This window comes from Lemur catta, chromosome 8, assembly GCF_020740605.2.
Source record: "Lemur catta isolate mLemCat1 chromosome 8, mLemCat1.pri, whole genome shotgun sequence".
NCBI classification, from domain to species: Eukaryota; Metazoa; Chordata; class Mammalia; order Primates; family Lemuridae; genus Lemur; species Lemur catta.
This window is the reverse complement of record NC_059135.1, coordinates 32,428,203-32,446,875: the sequence shown is the minus strand read 5'-3', so window position 1 is coordinate 32,446,875 and position 18,673 is coordinate 32,428,203. Positions and strand designations below refer to the sequence as shown.

At 36.7% G+C, this 18,673-nt stretch overlaps 1 protein-coding gene across 1 annotated transcript in view; it reads right to left on the bottom strand.

Annotated features, from left to right (window-relative positions):
• SATB2 (SATB homeobox 2) overlaps nucleotides 1–18,673 on the bottom strand; it is a 173,546-nt gene that overhangs the window by 50,805 nt on the left and 104,068 nt on the right. The window contains exon 8 of the mRNA XM_045559955.1: nucleotides 2,034–2,246. Coding sequence (XP_045415911.1) covers nucleotides 2,034–2,246 — 213 coding nt within the window. The remainder of the gene's footprint in view (nucleotides 1–2,033; nucleotides 2,247–18,673) is intronic.

Below are 18,673 nucleotides of genomic sequence, written 5' to 3'. Positions count from 1 at the left end.
TGGCCAACTGAAGTATTATGAGACGAGACTCTGGAGGTTTAATTTCAAATTTGAAACTTCTTCAATTTGTTTCTCAACCACCAATGCTGAAATGCCAATGAGTCTGGAAAATAATCCCCCTGCATTTATGTAGACTTCCTGGGTGCAATAAATTGCTGACTTCAGCTAAAAGGTAAGTGGGTAATCATAAAATGGTTTAAAAAACTTTAATAACTTCCCCTGTCTCAATCTTTACCCAAGAGAAAAAGATGACAATTCCAGAGAATTTAAAAATGCAATGCCATGACTCTATTTTAAAAAACAGGTTTAGATATTTCATACTTATTTTCAAAAATCTCAAAACTGTCAAAATAAATGATCATTTTCCCTGTTATCCTTAAAAGGCACCTTTATCTATAAATTTTCTAGATGGGATTCTGTTCAAAATAAGCAAAATACTGATCCTAAGGCCTTATAAGTTGGTCTGACTCTGAAAGCTGTAACATCTTTGAAAAGGTGCTTAAGATATAATCTTGTTAGAAAAATACTACAAAGGAAATGAAAACAAAACACACGGACATGTGTTATTTTCTAACAAGTAGAAGTGACTTTCTGAGAAGAGCTGCCTGGTTAAATAGCCAAGAAGCATGGCTGGACTCTCTTATAATGGTTTAATGGGCTTCAAAAGTGGCAAAAATACTGGTGAATTTAATAGAAGTAAATATTAGTGCAAATTAACAACTTGCCCAACTTGCTCAATTTGTATGCCCCCAAACTTTTTTAAAAATAAAAAGGCTTGGTTACACTTATCCAAAGTAAGCAGTCAAGAGACCTATTTTTGGTTTAACAGTAACTAAAACTCATAATTCACTAAAGACTAAAGTGTAAGTAACACAATTTGGCAGTACATGATAGACAGTGATCTTCAATTAAAAATTTATTGCAGAATGCAAAAATATAAAAAGAGTTAAAATGTGTGAAAAAAAAAGGATGTGCTTGGAAAAGCTTAAATATTCCTATTAGGATAAAACTATGCTTCTATGTTTAATCGGTTCCTTGGAATTTTTCAGAACACAAACTTACCAACCCAAAGCTATAGTATCTAAGCAAAACAGCCTTTGGTTTTGAAGTACCCTCTTTTCAGATTTGCATAAATATATACCTGTTAAATACTGGTTTTGAGAACTACCACTCGGATGGAACTTGCAACCGTCCTAGCAACAGTGAATGAGATGGTTTTATCATAAATCTACTGAGTAGTAAAAGTTTAGGGGAAATAGGGAGTAGGTTCAGATCTGAACTGGAAATGACCCCTGACTGTCCGAGACCCTGGCCCTTCGGTTTGGAGCTTGGAAGCACACAGCATTACTAGATGTATATATTTGCAGGAGAACCCGAGAACACAATAATTTTAAAGTGTGTAGAGAAGAAGGATGGAAGTCACCAAATCCTGTGGGGAGATCATCCTAGAAAGGACAATAATTAAGGCCTAGCTTTCCACTATCGTTTTCTAAGGGATCACTGAGGATATCTCTCACTCATTCTGATCTAGCCACTGCACGTGTATGCTTCTACTACATACAGGTTTCCCTTCATTTTGTTTTTTTCAGGTTGCATAAAGCAGAGCTTAGACTACTCCCTGTCCCCTGCCCCCAACCACCCTCCATCCCTTCCAAATAAACATACAATTTCAGGAAGAGCAGTGTGCTTGCTACGCAAACTCAGCTTCAACGCAAAACCCCAACCCCTTCTTTGGTAACTGAGCAGCTGTTTGTAGGCATTCTAGAGCCTACCCCTGCACTTACTCCTGCCTACTCATCCCTCACCTGCCACGTATGGAAGAAGGGACTTCCCTAAAGGGACAGAAATGGATATGAGATAGTAGAGGAATTACACTATTATATGGTCAGAGGATCACATCCTTTGACCAGCATGTTTCAGTGGATTAAGAAATTCTTGAATTATGCCTCTTAGTTTGTGAGGACAAACACAGTATGAGTGAAGGCAAGATATTTCCAAGGCAAAGAGCAGAGAGTCACCGGGGCAAGTCTCACCTGAGGGGTTCGGGAGGAGCTGGGACTGCTGGAGGCCGAGGAGACCATGCTCACGTTGGGGTTCATGCTCCGCTCCCTCTCGTCCTGGTAGATGCGATCCCGCTCCACCTCCGGCAGATTGAGGAAATTCTGCATGGCCCTCAGGTTTACCAAAAGAGACTGAGAGGCTGTCCGAGGGTCTTCTTCCTTACGCAGAATCTCAGACAACAATCCCTGATTAAATAGAAAAAAAAAAAAGGTCAAGTCACATCTGTATGTGGTTTCCATCTTCTGCCCTCTCCCCCTTTATTTGCTTGGTGTAACCAGCTGGCTGTGATGTCAAGAACCTCAGGCTAATTCCTCAGGGTTCTCCTGCATGAAGATTTTGTGGGAATGTGCTTGTCTTCTGGGGGCAGTGCCTTATTTTAGGACCATTCTATTCTGACACATTATCATTACTGTAATAATCATCGGTGTGCAGACATGCCAACTAGCAAGGTAGGCACCCGGGAAGAATTGTGAAACTGCAATTACCACCAGGTGCCTCCTACAAGTATTTCAGGAACTGTTAGAACTCTCTCTGCTTGAAACTGGGAACACTTGGCAGTCCTGCTTAACTTTACAAATCTGCCAAGTTTGGTAAATTTAGTTTCGACATTTAAACAGCATGGGAGATTTACATCGTTTAAAAAAAAAAAAAAGTTTGGCTGAATTTCTGTGTGACCGGCCACTGTTTTCAATATAGATGTATCTTATGGAAAAAAAAAAAAAAAAGACACAAAGCAAATGGCTATAATTTGTGTTAACCCTCTGATTACTTCCCAATCTACACACACAACAGTTATCCTTGCATATGTAGCAGAGGGGACCCAAACCTTTTTATGAGACGCCCTCATGGGGGAAGCTCTAATCTCACCATTAAAGCGATGAAAATGTAGTCACATCCAATAAGGGGCCAAACACACCGGGACAATAATGTGCATAGGATGTTGTGATAGGCTCGGATACTTTCTGAGTGTGTGACTCATCCAAATAGAAAGCTTTAAACAGGAAATTAGTGTTTTCATGTACTCTAGTGACAGAAAATTCACAAAGAAAAGGCAAATACTGCCAAGTCTAGAGAAAAGTAGTACGGACTCATGAAAAGGGCTATAGATCTAAGATGGGACATTGTAGCACTGGGGGCAGATGCAGATCTGTTTCCACTCTGCACACGTGTTGGATTATCACACAGAGGCATCACTTTGTATTCTTAGCTAATATCCCTTCTCAGGGCAGTATAAGATCAGGGTTTAGGATTATCCCTCAGGAAGTGCTGAGATGTTAATCCTGTATCTTAGAACAGATGGAGCGACCCAAAATCATGAAAAGTCACTTCTATGAACTGTAGTAAAGTGGTACAGATGCCAAAGACATTTCCACTGAGATGAAAATTAATGCAAAGAAAACACTATCAGATTTCTAATATATGGCTTAAATATGAAAAGGCACTGGATGCAAGGGGAATATACCATCTCTGGTTGACCAGAAATTTTTAGGGTAAAGCAGGCGCAATGTTTTAAAATAAAATAATACATTATAATAAACTGAAGCAAATGCCACTTATAGGAATGTGTATCACATAGTTAATACTCCAAGGAAGTAATCACCACTCAAACATCACATAAGACAATTTTACTATAAGGAAGCTACAAGTACTATGTCATCTGATAGTTCTGCAACTTGGATGACATGTTATTTTGGTTAGAGGAATCCTAAGAAACACTTGATAGAAATACATACATATTCCTTCAGAGTAGAGGAGGGAAATAAAGAAAAGAGGAAAAAAAAATAAAAAAATAAATAAATGCATATATAAACACTGCTAGAGAACAGTGTGTGTGCGCATGCATTTGTGCACATATGTGTGTACACATCCATGCCCAAGAAAAGGTAAAATGATTCTAAGAAAATCTAGATTTATTGTCACACTTTTAGAAGCAACAAATGAGACACTTGTCTCCCCAAAAATGTTATACAATCTAGGTATTGATTCTCTTTCTGAAATTAAAAGTCACTTCTACCTCAGGCTATCCTACTTTCCACTTGCACTAAGCAACCTGAAATGGATTGTTTCTAAGATTAAAATATTCAGATTAATACACAGAAAGGCAACAGAGAAGTGGATTTAAAATCGCTACCAACTTCGAATACCAGTAAGACACTAAGATTCATATTTTCTGAGCTTTCCCTAGTGATGAACTCTGCATATAAACAAGTTGTTCTTCCCTTCTCCCTCCACCCTTCCCCTCTTCCTCTTCTCCTTCCCCACAAATAACTTAAGTATTTTAATAAATCTCAAATTACTAAAATTTGAAGGTGTTTTAAAGTCAACATGGAAACATTCTTTAAGATAGTTGTTATGATCATACTCAAGGGATCTAAAAGCAGTTTGTAAACTTACTTTTCCTTCATGAAATTATCTTTACAAGTTGTGGAGTACATTACAGCAAAAATCTTGCATACGAAATAGTGACATGACAGAAACTATTGCTCTAATGTATCATGGCTCAAAATTATAGGTTTGTTCATTCCTAATCAATAAAAAAGTCATTCAAAACTATAGTGTATTTTTATTTGTTTCTTGTTCGGTTTACCATTTTTTCCCACTTTGAAACTATATAGCTCCTTCCCCTACATTTTTACATGTCAGACAATCCTGTAGGGAAATTAATCCATCTGTAAGGAAAATGAAGACAAAGCATCCTTGAGAATGCTCTTCTGCATCATTTTGGAAGTGAAAGAGACACAACATTTGTATACTAAGAGGCTGGTAGATATACTGCTGCCTCTGTTTCATTTGCCTAATTGAAAATGAAGTCTCAAACCAACAAGGTGGCCAGCACCACCTCCATGTATTACCCCTAGAGAATTAGAACACTGCTCCAAATTGTTTACTTAAACGCTCAGCTGTGTAGCTCTGGTCCCAAAGTGTATTCCTATCTCACCTCAGACATTTTCAATAACAAATGGTTAACGGGTGGACACGAGAAAAGTTTTAGTTGTTTTATTGAGTCTTTTTTCATTTGGGTTATTTATGTGCTTTTAATTATTTGAACTGGAATTTTTAAAAGAAATGTAGTCCAAATTCTGCAGGCTCATAAATGTAAAGTGAGTTTAGTTAGTCAAAAATCATCAGAGGAGAAAAGAATCAGAAGAAAATCTACAACATAACTTACATATACCACAAATCACCCCATCTAATTATCAAGATAAGTAAATGTTTATCATATTGAAACTGTCTTGAATAGAACATAAATTAATAATTTATCTCACATAAATATTTCTAAAGCCCTTGCCACTATGTCATCTGGCATTTTAATTATCAACCAGCCAGGCAGGAGGTGTCATTTGGACATTCCCATTATGCAGCCTGAGGTACAGAAAATGTGGCCTGGCACCTGGGCACCGAAAAAAAGATGTACTTTTATGAATAGAAAGGTCATGAATATTGAGAATGTGCAAATGGAGAGAAATTAATAAATTAACCAGGATATAGCTTATTAAACTTTCATATCAGTAATCATATTAAAACATATTGCAAGTATTGAGTAAAGTGATCATTAAGTATTTTCCTCATTGTAGGCAACAGAGCCTTCTCCAGGGAGACATTATAACAATTTCCTCCACGGTGTTAAGCTGAGGTTATGTAAGACCAGGAAACATGTTGACTGAGAAGGAGAACGAACATCTGCACAAGGTAGAGAGATACCCTCCAAAATAAATCTTGGGTTATAAGTCACTGGAAAAAGAAAGGAGTAGGCAAAAAAAACCTCAAATTGGCCTTCTCCCTAGCCTATTAATCTTCCTATTAATGGAGGATTTTGCAAGCTTCATATAACTTCCAGTACCAGCAAAGAATATATAGGTTTGGTAGAAAATTCATTAAAAGCAAAATAATTTAAAGTGCAAAATGAGAGATAATGTAATGCCATCTAGCTTATTTGCTAATATAGCTTGTTTGCTATTGCCACACATAAAATAAAGAACTTGGGCCAATTTTTAAAATGAAAAATTGATGTCCTTATATTTTCTAATATTTTAAAATAATATTCTTTGTAACAAATTAAATGACCTTACAGTTTCTGAGTCTGCACTTTCTGTTGATGAGCTTTTGATTTCTATACTACTTCAACAATTTACATAGTTTGTCCCAAATTGTTAGTGTGCCCATGATACATGCTGATATGCAAAAGTTTGGGAAACATTACCATCGTTGGCTTTATAAAATTTACTTTCAAGTTTTTGCACTAGCCCTGATGCCTTGTCTGGGACGGATGAAAAATTAGCTTTGAGGGCCTTTAACTCTGTAAGAGAGCAATAAAAAAACACATATGATGGGTCAGATTTTCGGAGACCCCCAGACTACTCCAGGGCTGACAGCAATAGTTCAGGTCATTAGCGACTAGATTTTAACAGCTATCCACCTTCTTCACGGCTCTCAGACTGTTGGTAACTCTCTAGGATTAAGCTATATCTCTCATAGATTATCTAGGGAGCCCTAAATACAATATCTCCCACTATCTAGGGAACCCCCAAATTCAACAGACCTAGTCTCAAAACAACAGATGGGTCCATTAACTCTTTTCTTATTTACAACTTGATACAAAGCTCAGAGAGGGATGAAAACTTAATAAGAGACAGATTCTGCTCCCAAGGATTTTACTATACAATGGCAGGAAGATTTTATAGTAGCACAATGTAAAAGATGCCAAGTGTCATCGTAAATGCAAGACAGAACTAGTGCTGCCTCGGTTCAAAGGAGGGAGAAAGCATTGTCAAATGTCAGGATTCAGGGAAAACTCTTTGGAAGAGGTGAGACTTAATTTAGCTGGGACTTTAAGTATAGATACTACATGGATATAGAGACAATGGTGAGATCAGGCAAAGGGGGAGGGGAGGGGGTTGGGCAGTTATGATAGTATTAGAACATTTGAAGAAAAAGAAAGAGCATGCCTACTTCAGAATACCAAGAGAAGTTTGTTTCCTTAAAATTAAGAAAAAAGTATAAACCTGATAAAGTGGTAAAAGACGTTTTGAAGTGAAAATAATGCAGGCCACATTAATAAAATTCTGAACTACTGGAGTATACACAAGCTAACTAGCAAACATTACCCCCCAAAATGAAGTGATATTAGATAATCTGTTCAGTGTTTTTGTCACCTGCAACAAATTAGGCTTTCAATATGCAAAACATCTTCCTTCCAGAAAAACAAATGATCACGATTCCATTTAATTGTAATTTAATGAGGCATAATTTATTTTTTAAAGTGATATACACCAGGTGTGTACTGAGGAAACTGGCCCAGCCAAACCCCTGTGCTTCCCTTTGGAAAAAGCATGCAACTAGCTAGAGACTGTTTTCATTTCTGTAAATTACGTTTTTGTTTGTGGCAGTTGAAGTGGGAGGTAGAAAGGGTAACTTGCAGCATTCACCTATTTACTCTAACATATACCTTTGAAGTAACACAATCCAAAAGATACTCATTTATCATATAAAGCAAATAGTATGAAAGTGTTGAGGTCTAATTTGAACAAAGGTAGATATTCAAAATGTCATATAAACTCCCAACCGCTTATATGTACTTCTGATTGCTATGCTTAAAGTAAAATCGTATACTGAGCACTTCTTTAGAAACATTTGGACTGGATATTTTAAAGAAAATAAACTCCATCCCCTGATAACATATTTTCATTATTAATTCTGAGATGTGCAAACAAATTATATAAGGTATTTAATGACAGTCATCTTCAGAAATCAAGTTACATCTCTTTAAAGACATATGATTCAGAACATTTATTACACAATAGTGAGTCTGAAAATATATTTTAGCTCCTAACTATACACTGCTTTAAACACATGGTGTCATAACCAATCAGCAAGGTTAAAAATATCCCACGTACTCCCATTTTACAGATTAAATAAAATTACAGGAGTCAGCGGTGGAAGGGGCCTTGGCACTCACGCAGACCAACCCTCCACCCTGCTCCTAAACGTAACTTGCAGGTCACATACTTCCCTTGAAATGTCAAATGTCCCTCCAAAGGTACTCCTCATTCTTCATGTTTCACTACCCTTTTCTCATGCTTATTTGTTAGCTTTAATTTTCACACAATCCTGGAAGGTCTGTGTCCAGCTGACAGGAGAGCAAAAACTGGTCTCCTCTTAAGAAAGCCAGGTAATACCAAATTCCTAGCCTAATCACACAAAGCAAACGCTTACATTTCAGTGGTGAATTCAAAGTTAGTGGAAGCAGTGAAATCACTGGCCTCGCTGAAGAAAGTATTGGCTTCCTAACCGGAAAGCTCACCTAACAAAACTGTTTCTATCCTAATCTCCAATCTCCTTTCCTTCTAGGTACTCCAGAGAGGCATTTTCCCCTCTGCTTACGAGGGTTTCCCTGGGTCCCCTATTCATAATCTACAAACCCACTAGGAATCTGACTGCTGAAATTCATTTGTGTAATGCCAAAGATACTCGCCCCATCCCCCGCCCCTCTGAGCATTGCTTAGCCATGAAGCCAGAGTACTTAGTCTGATTTGAATAAAAGGTATACAGGGCACAACAATGACAATTTGATTTTTATTATTAAAAATGATGTGTTAAGTCCTCAAAGAAAATGTCGTTATTGCATTAGTTTAATAAAACCTCTCTTTTATTACAATATTTCTTTATTAGGAAAGACAGCCTATGCATGTGGCATTTTTGTAGGATGGGGTGGATAGAATTGAGCATCTATAGGGAATTAATGTTCTCTGCAAATATAAATGCATATACAAAAGTAACGTTTGCAGACAAATGCTGTTACTATAGAGATATATTCTGCAAAGCACTAAAAGACTAGATATATATGTGTATATGTATATACACTGTAGTTGGATATACTTTCTCCCTCCTTTGCACCAAGATGGCACTAGTTCTATCTCCCATTTATGACACTTACCATCCTTTACATTGTATACTATAAAACCTTCCTCCCATGATAAACTCCTTGGGAGTAGGATCTGTATATTTTGCATTTAGTGATTAGTTGGTAACACAGGAATACAGGGCTCTAAGAAGGCAACAAATGCATATTTTTTAAGTTTCTGGGAGTGGGAGTCCTATCTTTGCTGAACAGCTAGCAGCAGGCCCTGGCAGGCTACACATTGAAAGCCTGACTCACATTATACTCAAGATCTTTTCATTCAGCCTACTGAAAAACAAGGTAATTGAAACTGAAATTTGGGGTCATGCTAACTCTACTTTAGAACAAATATTCTATGTACCCCAAATCTGCAATTTATTAAATGAAACACTTGTCTCACAGACAGCTTTCTTTCTCATGCATACAATAAAACTTCACTTGTACTACCTGACATCTCAGAATATACAGACAGTTAAGCAGGCAACACAAAGTAAGTGGGTACAACAGAACATTCTTGAAGCCCAAACAGTTTGTGCTCTCATAACTGCAATACCCTTGACCAAGCCACACTTGAATACGTACGATGGAGAAACTTAGCCAAAACCAGATTCCTGGTAACTTTACTATTTTTTGCCTATCTTGTCTATACAGTGATCATCCCTTCTTCCTTGCTAGCTATAGGAAGTCTTAGGTACTGGAACAGGAGCCTATGAACAATCTAAGTCAAATTTTTCTGAACACGTTAACACTAAAAAGTGAAAGCAAACACAACTGAACAGGTTCCCTTTGGAAACATTTTTACCGGTGGTTTTCTCAGCTCTGGGCACATACATGGTTTCTACTCACACCTCAAGTACCTGGCACCATGACTATTTCATTCACAAAGTTCTGGCCCTTATATTTCTAGTTTTCATGAGTGTTCTGTGAAACAACTGTTGGCAACCTGCCCAAAAAATTTACTAGCTTTGGCTACTTTGTCAAAACATTGGCAAAAATAGTACTTCCCAAAAACAAAACAAAACAAACCCAAAAAATACATTTATTGAATATTTATATCTCAAATGTTTCAGATGCCTACAGATATAAGTAAAGCAGTCTTTTAACAGAACAGAGTTGACTGTCCTAAAACAGTTATAAAACATTATTCCTTCCTGCTGAAATACTTCTGTATTAACTTTAATCACCCCCAGGGTCAAAAGCATTTGTTCTCACACAGCACATGGACACATCACTGTACTTATTATACCACAAAAGGATTACCAGTTTGATTGCACCTCCTTGAAGAAGGGATTGTGTCTTTCATCTTCCACTCTCTGAGAGCAGAAGTGACTGAGAATAAAGTAGGTATGAGTGTTACTTCTAAAGTCAGACTCAGTGGATGCAAAAATTGGGCTCTAATTGAACAAGATCAATTAATCTCCCTATGACACTTTTTCCTCACCTATAAAACTGAGATAATTCTACCTCCCTTATAGAGTTCCCTAGAGAGCTTACAGCAGTACATGATACATACTAAGAGTACCATCAATGTTAGCCATCATAATAATGCCTAGCATAGTCTCTGAACACATAATAAATTTGTTAAATGAATAAATATATAACAAACATCAAAGTACAATTCTTTTTTTAAATTTGCAACTTTAAATATTCAAGGCACTCGTAATATTTTGCTAAATGTCTGCTCATAGAGAAGGAAGAAAACATAAAGAATAACTTTTAGGAAGTGAGATAATTAAAATTATTTGGGATAGAGGAGAATATAAAGAAAAATACAATAAATTATATAAAGTGAATTATATAAAGTGAATATTCCAGATAGCACTAAATTAAGATATTCATTTTATATGGGGATGGGGATATTCATATACCTAATGGGTGCAGTACGCACCGTCTGGAGGATGGACACACTTGAAGCTCTGACTCGGGTGGGGCAAAGGCAATATATGTAACCTAAACATTTGTACCCCCATAATATGCTGAAATAAAAAAAAATTTATATTTCAGAAAAGTAAGACAACTTGGCTTTTCCAAGTAATTTTACTATCATTTAAAATAAGTTTTAACGTGTATCATTGTTTAAATATGGGTCATAATTACAACATATCATAAAATTAATTTAGCAGAGCATAACTAACTTTTTATAATGAATTGGAATTAATGAGCTTGGAAAATACCAGTGTTTTATATATGGTATGAGTATTGTTTCATGAAGGTTTTTTTTTCATTCATGAGGGCTTTGCTTTAGAAATATACAGATAAAGAGAGGTAGAAAGGAGATAGAGCTAGAGACAGACAATCATACATGTGTACATGTGTGCACACATGCACGCATGAGTGTATACCAGCTCATTATGTAAAAATACTCATTTCTTATGGGTACTGCAGTCAGAGAAATTTGAAAGTAAATTGTGTAGTCTATATTGGCAATTGGCACAAAACTTTTAGGGAGAATTAAAACAACCAAGTAATCTCAAATTGATTTCAAATAGTTATATATTTTTTCACTGCATTTCTGATCTTTAATCTTAATTCACTTTATTTTAACAAACATGCAATTAATCTGCCAAATGGTCATCATTTCACTCAATGGCCATGAAACAAAAACTCCTTGTGTATTTTTTTGCTTTAAATAACCAATGGTGAAAAATATATAAATAATGGAATCTAAAGCTATTCTTTCCTTGCATTTCTTTCATAAAAATTACACTTTAAATATAAAACATCACCCAGGATTTGGGGAGACTACTTAAATAACACAACAGTAGACTTTCAATGAAAAGTAGTTTTCTACTGAGATATATTCACTATAGGTAAAAAGTCTTTACTAAGGACAGAAAACCGTATCTGTGTGAAATTGAGTCAATCATTCCTTGTTAGAGAATGGTTAAAAAAAAAATCTTATAAAACTCTCACCAAAAGTAAACCTTCTTTTTTTAATAAAAATGGAGAAACCTGAATTTTCTATAATGAGTCTAAGTAACTAATTTTTAAGGACTTTGCACACTGGTTATGGATAAAAGGAATAAATAACACAGTATGCCACTGTGTTTGCTTCCTCTGATTCTTTGGTGTGAGTTTCATGAAGGTGGGAGAAAAAGAATATTCCTGTCATCTTTTACATACAAGTTTCTATTTCAGGCAGATTTAGGAATGGGGGAAGAGCTGCATCTGTTTGACAGCTGCTGAATCAGCCTACCCTTTACCCAGAGCATAAAGCCAACATCTTCCCTGAGTGAGTTTAGATTAGCCCTGTGACCTAACCAATCCATGTTTTGGGGCTGATATTGCCTAAAACGGTGCTAACAAACAATACGTAGTCTTTATATGTGCAGGAGGAACTAAAGTGAGACTGCTGCTTAGAGGGCCACCCTAAGCAATCTAATAACTTTGAGACACTGCTATCCTGGGAGATATTAATATTATTATAATCTTTAAATCTAGGAATTCAAGCCAGTGATTCTGAAATGAAAGACTGTTTATTTTATGAGGCAAGCAGGGCCATCTCTTCCTACTTTATTAATTTAATGTTCTGAAATCAAAAGAGGGTATATTATTTACTTCAAAACTCAATAACAGCTTCATGCCTGATCTGCGGCATTTCATATTTACAGCCCATCTTTCGGTGGGTGGACTTCCTTTTTCTCACAGGTTTCCTTGTCATTTTATAACCAGATCACTGGACCATGGAGTCAAGACCCCTGGATTTACATTGTGTTCTATTACTCTATGACTTGCTAAGCACCTGTACCTCTATTGGATACTGAAAAATAATGATGACTGAGACCAGATGTTGGCTGACAAAGGATTCTAAATATCTTTAAGGTCAAGTTTTCTAGAAATATAAACTGTGTGTATAATTAAATTATGTCTATTTTTGGCTAATAATATGTATAAATCAAACAAAGGAGTTCAAAGAGAAGTTTCTTCTCTTAAAAACCAACTGATAACACATTGAAGCTCAGACTACCAAATTTTTTTGGTTGTCAAGATTTTCATTTTGTTGCTACACATTTCTCCCTAACTGCAACACTTCAATATATAATATTTAGCAAGTCCTCAGACATATTTAACCTTAATAATTTGGAGCATGCATATACTATAAACACCATATCAATAAAGCATAAAAACAAAATCTATGTCATTTTACACAAAAACATTTATATTTCTAGCAGCTGACCTTACTGCCAACTTTCCTGATACACCATTCAATCTAATTTTCCAATCCATTGAAAACATTCTCCAGTTTCTGAGTGACTTCATAAATTGTATTCATGACCCTGGTCTTAAGTTTCTTCAAATGATGTGGCTTTGATGAATAAGCTGTAGATTTTTTTGTGTGTGTGTGAAGTCTCATAAAAACTAAAAAATAGTCAAATGAGGACAGGTCAACTAAATGTGTTCCCAAAGGATTTTTAAAATCCTGCTCTCAATCAGGTAAAAACCAGGATGCACAGATTTCTCAAGGAAGGCCTTTGATAAAAGGTTACTGCAAACTGTCTAACTCTGACTTTTCACTGAACTGAAGAAGGAGAAAGACCAAATTAAAGACCTACTATTACAAAAGATAGCACATTTTGCAAAACACATCTGTGCTTCCAATGAAAACAAGTTTCTAAGAATTGGCTCAGCAGAACTACCTGAGACATAAAATGAACCTGAAATTTTCTGAGTTATGGCATGATCTGCTAGAGAAAAAAAAGAAAAATAACTATACTACATAAACAATGAATATGGCAAACATCTCATTTTTAAATGATACAAATTTCTTATTGCTGATTTCTTGAGCAGGGATGTTTCCTGAACTCTGCAACCAAGGTAAGGAGACAGTGATACAGAGATTATATGAGGATCACACCTAATTTCCCTTTTCTGGCATTCTAATGCTCCCATTCACATGTGGCAGGGCATCCGTTCCACTGGATTTAGCCTAGTTTGGATCAAAGCTTCCTCTACTTCATTTAACAGATTTGCTCAGATGGAAGGTCTCAGAGGAGAAACAATGTTAGTAAATGGGGGATTTCTGAACATATGAATATGTAGGTCATTGGATTTTTAAATAAATTAGAGAATAGTTTATCTATTAAGGAAGATTCACTGTACATATTTTATGAAACCATGCTTATTACAGGTCAGTGGACATTCCACATCCATCCCTTGATAATATTAAGTCTTCTAAAATACTGTCACAAACCCTTCCATACTGGCATAAGCCTCTGCTTAATTTTTTTTAAGTCCATAAAGTAACAAGGAGCTGCTTTTGGTGAGGATTCATAATCAAACTGTCAAAAGGCTAAGATGTAAACAAAGTAAATAGTCAAGCAACTTATTCTACATCCATAGGCCTAGTACATGTAAGTATGTCAGTGTTAAAATAAATTCAAGATATAAAGCATGGAAGAATGAATATGAAAAAAAAATGAAACCTGATAGAGCACTGGTCCTATTGCATCCTGCAATTACTATTCTCACAGATCCCACCTGTTAATGGCACATAGGACATGGGGTAGGGCCAAGGAGCGAAGCTACTTTAAAACTCACATAATCACATAATTCACCATTCACACTCAGTAAGGGTGGTTTTCATTTAAGTCAAGTTTGGTAAATCTTATAAGGCCTCAAATCCAATGTCTGTTTGTCTCATTCTCATTCGTATTCTTTCTCTCCCTCTCTCCATTTAAGATCCATGAGTCAGTCTGGATAATATTAATACATTGAGTTGTAGAGCTTACAAGGGGCTCCGATTTAAAATAACAATAGTGATAATATTTTCAAAAGAAAGTAGAGTAAAAAAATTCTATATTAGTCCCACAATAATATATGGCTTTTTATTTGTGAAGGGAGTGGTCATAAAACTGTAAATATGTTTTATTCAAACTACTATCTCATGGCATGACCAAAAATCAGTAGAGAAGCAACAGCATGGATCTATAATCTGGGACAAAAATGCAGATTCTGAGGTAAAGTTTCCCATGCACATGATTTCTTAGGGAAGCGATTCCAAGGGAAGCTGGTGAGGGAGTAAGAGACGCAGGACAGAGAAGGGAAGAAACCCAAGCAAAGTCCCAGCCTCAGCAGAGTCCTGCAGAGAGCTCTGGAGCAGAAGTTATACTTCAGAGTTGTCCTACTGCAGGAGGCAAAGAGCTGGGCTGTCACCCTCCTGTACCTGCCAGACAGTGGGTGAGCACTCCAGCTCTCTTCCAGGGTAAGCAAAGAAAAATCAGCAGCCTAAAGAAAGTTCTTTAAGTAAAGAGTCCAACAGCAGACACGAGCATTTGGAAGTAAAACCAGGGAAGGTGGGATGGAGGACCAAAAACAGAGCAGGGATGCTAGCTGTCTCAGCCCCCTCTGGTGTATGTCCATACCATTTCACTTTGTGACCACAGGTACAAGTGCTTAGAAATGTATCACAGATTGCCTGAATATTAATAGCCAGGTCAGAAAACCCCTTATCACTTTCACCTTACTGTTCTCATTAAGTTCCATTTGCCATAAAAGTCTTCAGAGACATGAAAAGTAGGGCTAAACTTTTCTTTCAATAGATTAGTACAAAAAAAAAGGTGGTGATATGCAGAACACATTTTATATAAGGTCATAATACCCATCCTAATGGCACAGACAGGATGCAGCCCTCTGCTACACTCTGCATTTAGAATACATTAGTCTCAGGCCCATGCTGGAGATTCCATAGCCTGGCATTGCATGATATCAAATGTGCAGTATCCCTTGCTCAGAACATGTGACTCAATTTTATCTTAGTTTAGACAGTCTGTTTTTGTTAACAAATCGAAAGAAAAATGTAAGGAAAAAAATAATGAATAATAATAAAAAATAAAATCAGATTGGCAAAAGGTTGTCTATCTCTGACTCCAGCAGAAGGCATGACCTTGTCACGAAGCATGAGTAAGACATCATTTTACCAAACAAATGCATTTTATGTCTTTAAAAGACATATTTATTAAAATAAAAACACATTTAAAAAAAATTTCTATTCCCTTAATTATGTTATTTCACATCATCAAATGATACAGTGGCAATGGATCATCCGTAACAAGGTAATTAATAGTTACTCTTTGGAGAACTGACATTTCAAATGCTATTTATTATGAATTTGAGTTTTTCATATGGAAGTCTTAGACATGGAAAAACTAGGCAGATATGTTTTTTATACCTCTAGCTTTATTTATGAATGTTTGCATATTATTTTATTTTATATACACTCACACACACATACACACACACACACACACACACACAAGCTAGATTTGTTCTTGGTACAATCATCAAGCACAAATGCAGAAACACAAACTATAGGGTAACAAAATGTATTAAATTGTTTTTTATTGAATTTGATAATATATGAATATAGAGATCATGAACTATTTCTAGAAAATATTCAATAGATTGAGGATATGCTATCATGGTTTTTTTTTATTTATTATAGCTAGAAAGTTATTTATCATCAATAAATATCTGACTCTGACTCCACTCAAAAAAAATCACAACATTTTGAAAATCTAAGGCTGGTTTCATGGGGTATAATATACCCTATTTTCCATTGAACAATGCTGCTGATAAAACCAGCTGCCCAGGCTTGCTGTTAGTGACTACAGTACATACAGCAAAACAATCTGCCTGCTGACCTCCTGCTTAAGTTCAAACTATGTCATTCTGTCAATACCATCTACCTTGATTAGGTTGGGCTTTATATACAACAGGTTACGATCCCAGAGGGATGAAAAGCTTTCCCAAATTAAAAGCAGAATTTTAAAAGGAAATACTCATACATTCCTATGCAGTTTCCATTTGATATCCTCAAGGCTGGCCCATGAACTCAAGCTCATGTTGATTGAAAGTGAATGTTTCTTTCTGGGTGTAGCCATCTTACAAATTTAATGGCAGGAGGAAAATAATAAAATGTGTTCCATGCTTCAATTAGACCTTTTATAACTTGGCACTTGAAAGATGGCAATGCCAAAGAAAAATCGTTAATCTATAAAAATAGACAGAAAAAGGATTGTATGGGAAAAGACAGACCTCCGGGAGTCTAGGGTCTTGGCAGAGCATACCCTCTCACCAATACGGTCTGTCTCTTCTCTTGCCTCATTGTGAGTCTTCTCTCATGCTTCATGCTATTTGTGTAAAATGTATACTATATTTGCTTCTAAAATCCAAAGTAATACAACCATGCTTTCAATTTTACCCTTAGCCAAAGGAGCTGTATACATAACCAGGCAATAAAATGGTGGCTAGCCATGAAATGCCTATTCATGCACATGAATGATAGATGAAAGAACACACACTCGCACACATGCATACACACACACAGAACTATAACACAGAATCAAAAGATGCATCGTTGCAATTTGTATTTTGCAGTAGCATGCAACAGACTTGCTCAAAAGGACCACATCCTTTCATAACCCCAGTCCAGATAACTATGAACACACAAATGCTGCCTTAGTACTCTGAGTCACAAGAGAAAAGTGGTAGAATGATGTCTGCAACATGTGCAGGTCTCTCTGAACCTCCAAACTCATTTTCAATGATGTAAATGTCGTCAATATTAGAACACAGAAACTAGCTAAAAGTCAAGGGAGCAAGAGATTCCACCTCTCTTGGTCTCCTGCCACACCTAATATGTCAGCACCAAATCTTAAACAATCCCACTGTGTTTCTTCCCTGCTCCCACTCCTGCAGTTTCAGTGCTGCTGATGACTGTTACTACAATGGTTGGCACCATCACTAGTTCACATTGTGAGGCCCCAAACTACCTCTCAAATCCTGAGATTTCAAATTGACTCCCTATCACATTCAAGCTGTCCACCCATTTCTGGCTTCCCTTTCAACACCAAATTTTGGAAAAAGTAATCTGCCTTTGTATCCTCAACAGTTAATAGCTCCTTAACTGCAAAATTCCAGCTCCTGTACCCACCACTCTAATGAAATTATACTCTGAAATTTTCCAAAGACTTCTCCTAACCAACCACCAAGATTCATGGCACGGTTTCAAGACCCTCCCTCTTGGACTTCTCAGCTTTCCACACGTGGACAAGTCTCCTTCTGGAAACTCTCCACTCATGTCCTCAATAATCTCACTATCTCCCTGTTCTTCCATCTCCACCTGCCGTACCCTCATCTCTCCTGGCACTTCTTCTCTCTCTGTTCCTGATGCTGCTGCTGGTGGTAGTGGATGCAGAGATAGTGGTGGTTTCTTCCCTTCCATCTATGACTCTCTAGATTCCAGACTCAGTTAAAAAAATTTCTAATCTCTTGCTCTGGCCCTGACAATTCTTCTTAGTACCAAACTCATACTTTCAATGACTGCTGCACTATCTTCACTTATGAGGTCTTCCAGCACTTCAACGTCAAAATAACCCAATCTAAAATAATCACTTTAACCTTCTTTCCACAACTCAGCGTCTTCCTTGATTCTCTTAATAATTACACCTTTATTCTCAGTCACCAGGCTCAAACCTTGGTGTTATCTTTATTCCTTCCCTCTATCCATTCACATACCTTCAGTCAATTTTATTTCCACAATGTTTCTTTCTTTCTTTGAGACAGAGTCTCACTTTGTTGCCCGGGCTAGAGTGAGTGCAGTGGCGTCAGCCTAGCTCACAGCAACCTCAAACTCCTGGGCTTAAGCGATCCTACTGCCTCAGCCTCCCAAGTAGCTGGGACTACAGGCATGCGCCACCATGTCCAGCTAATTTT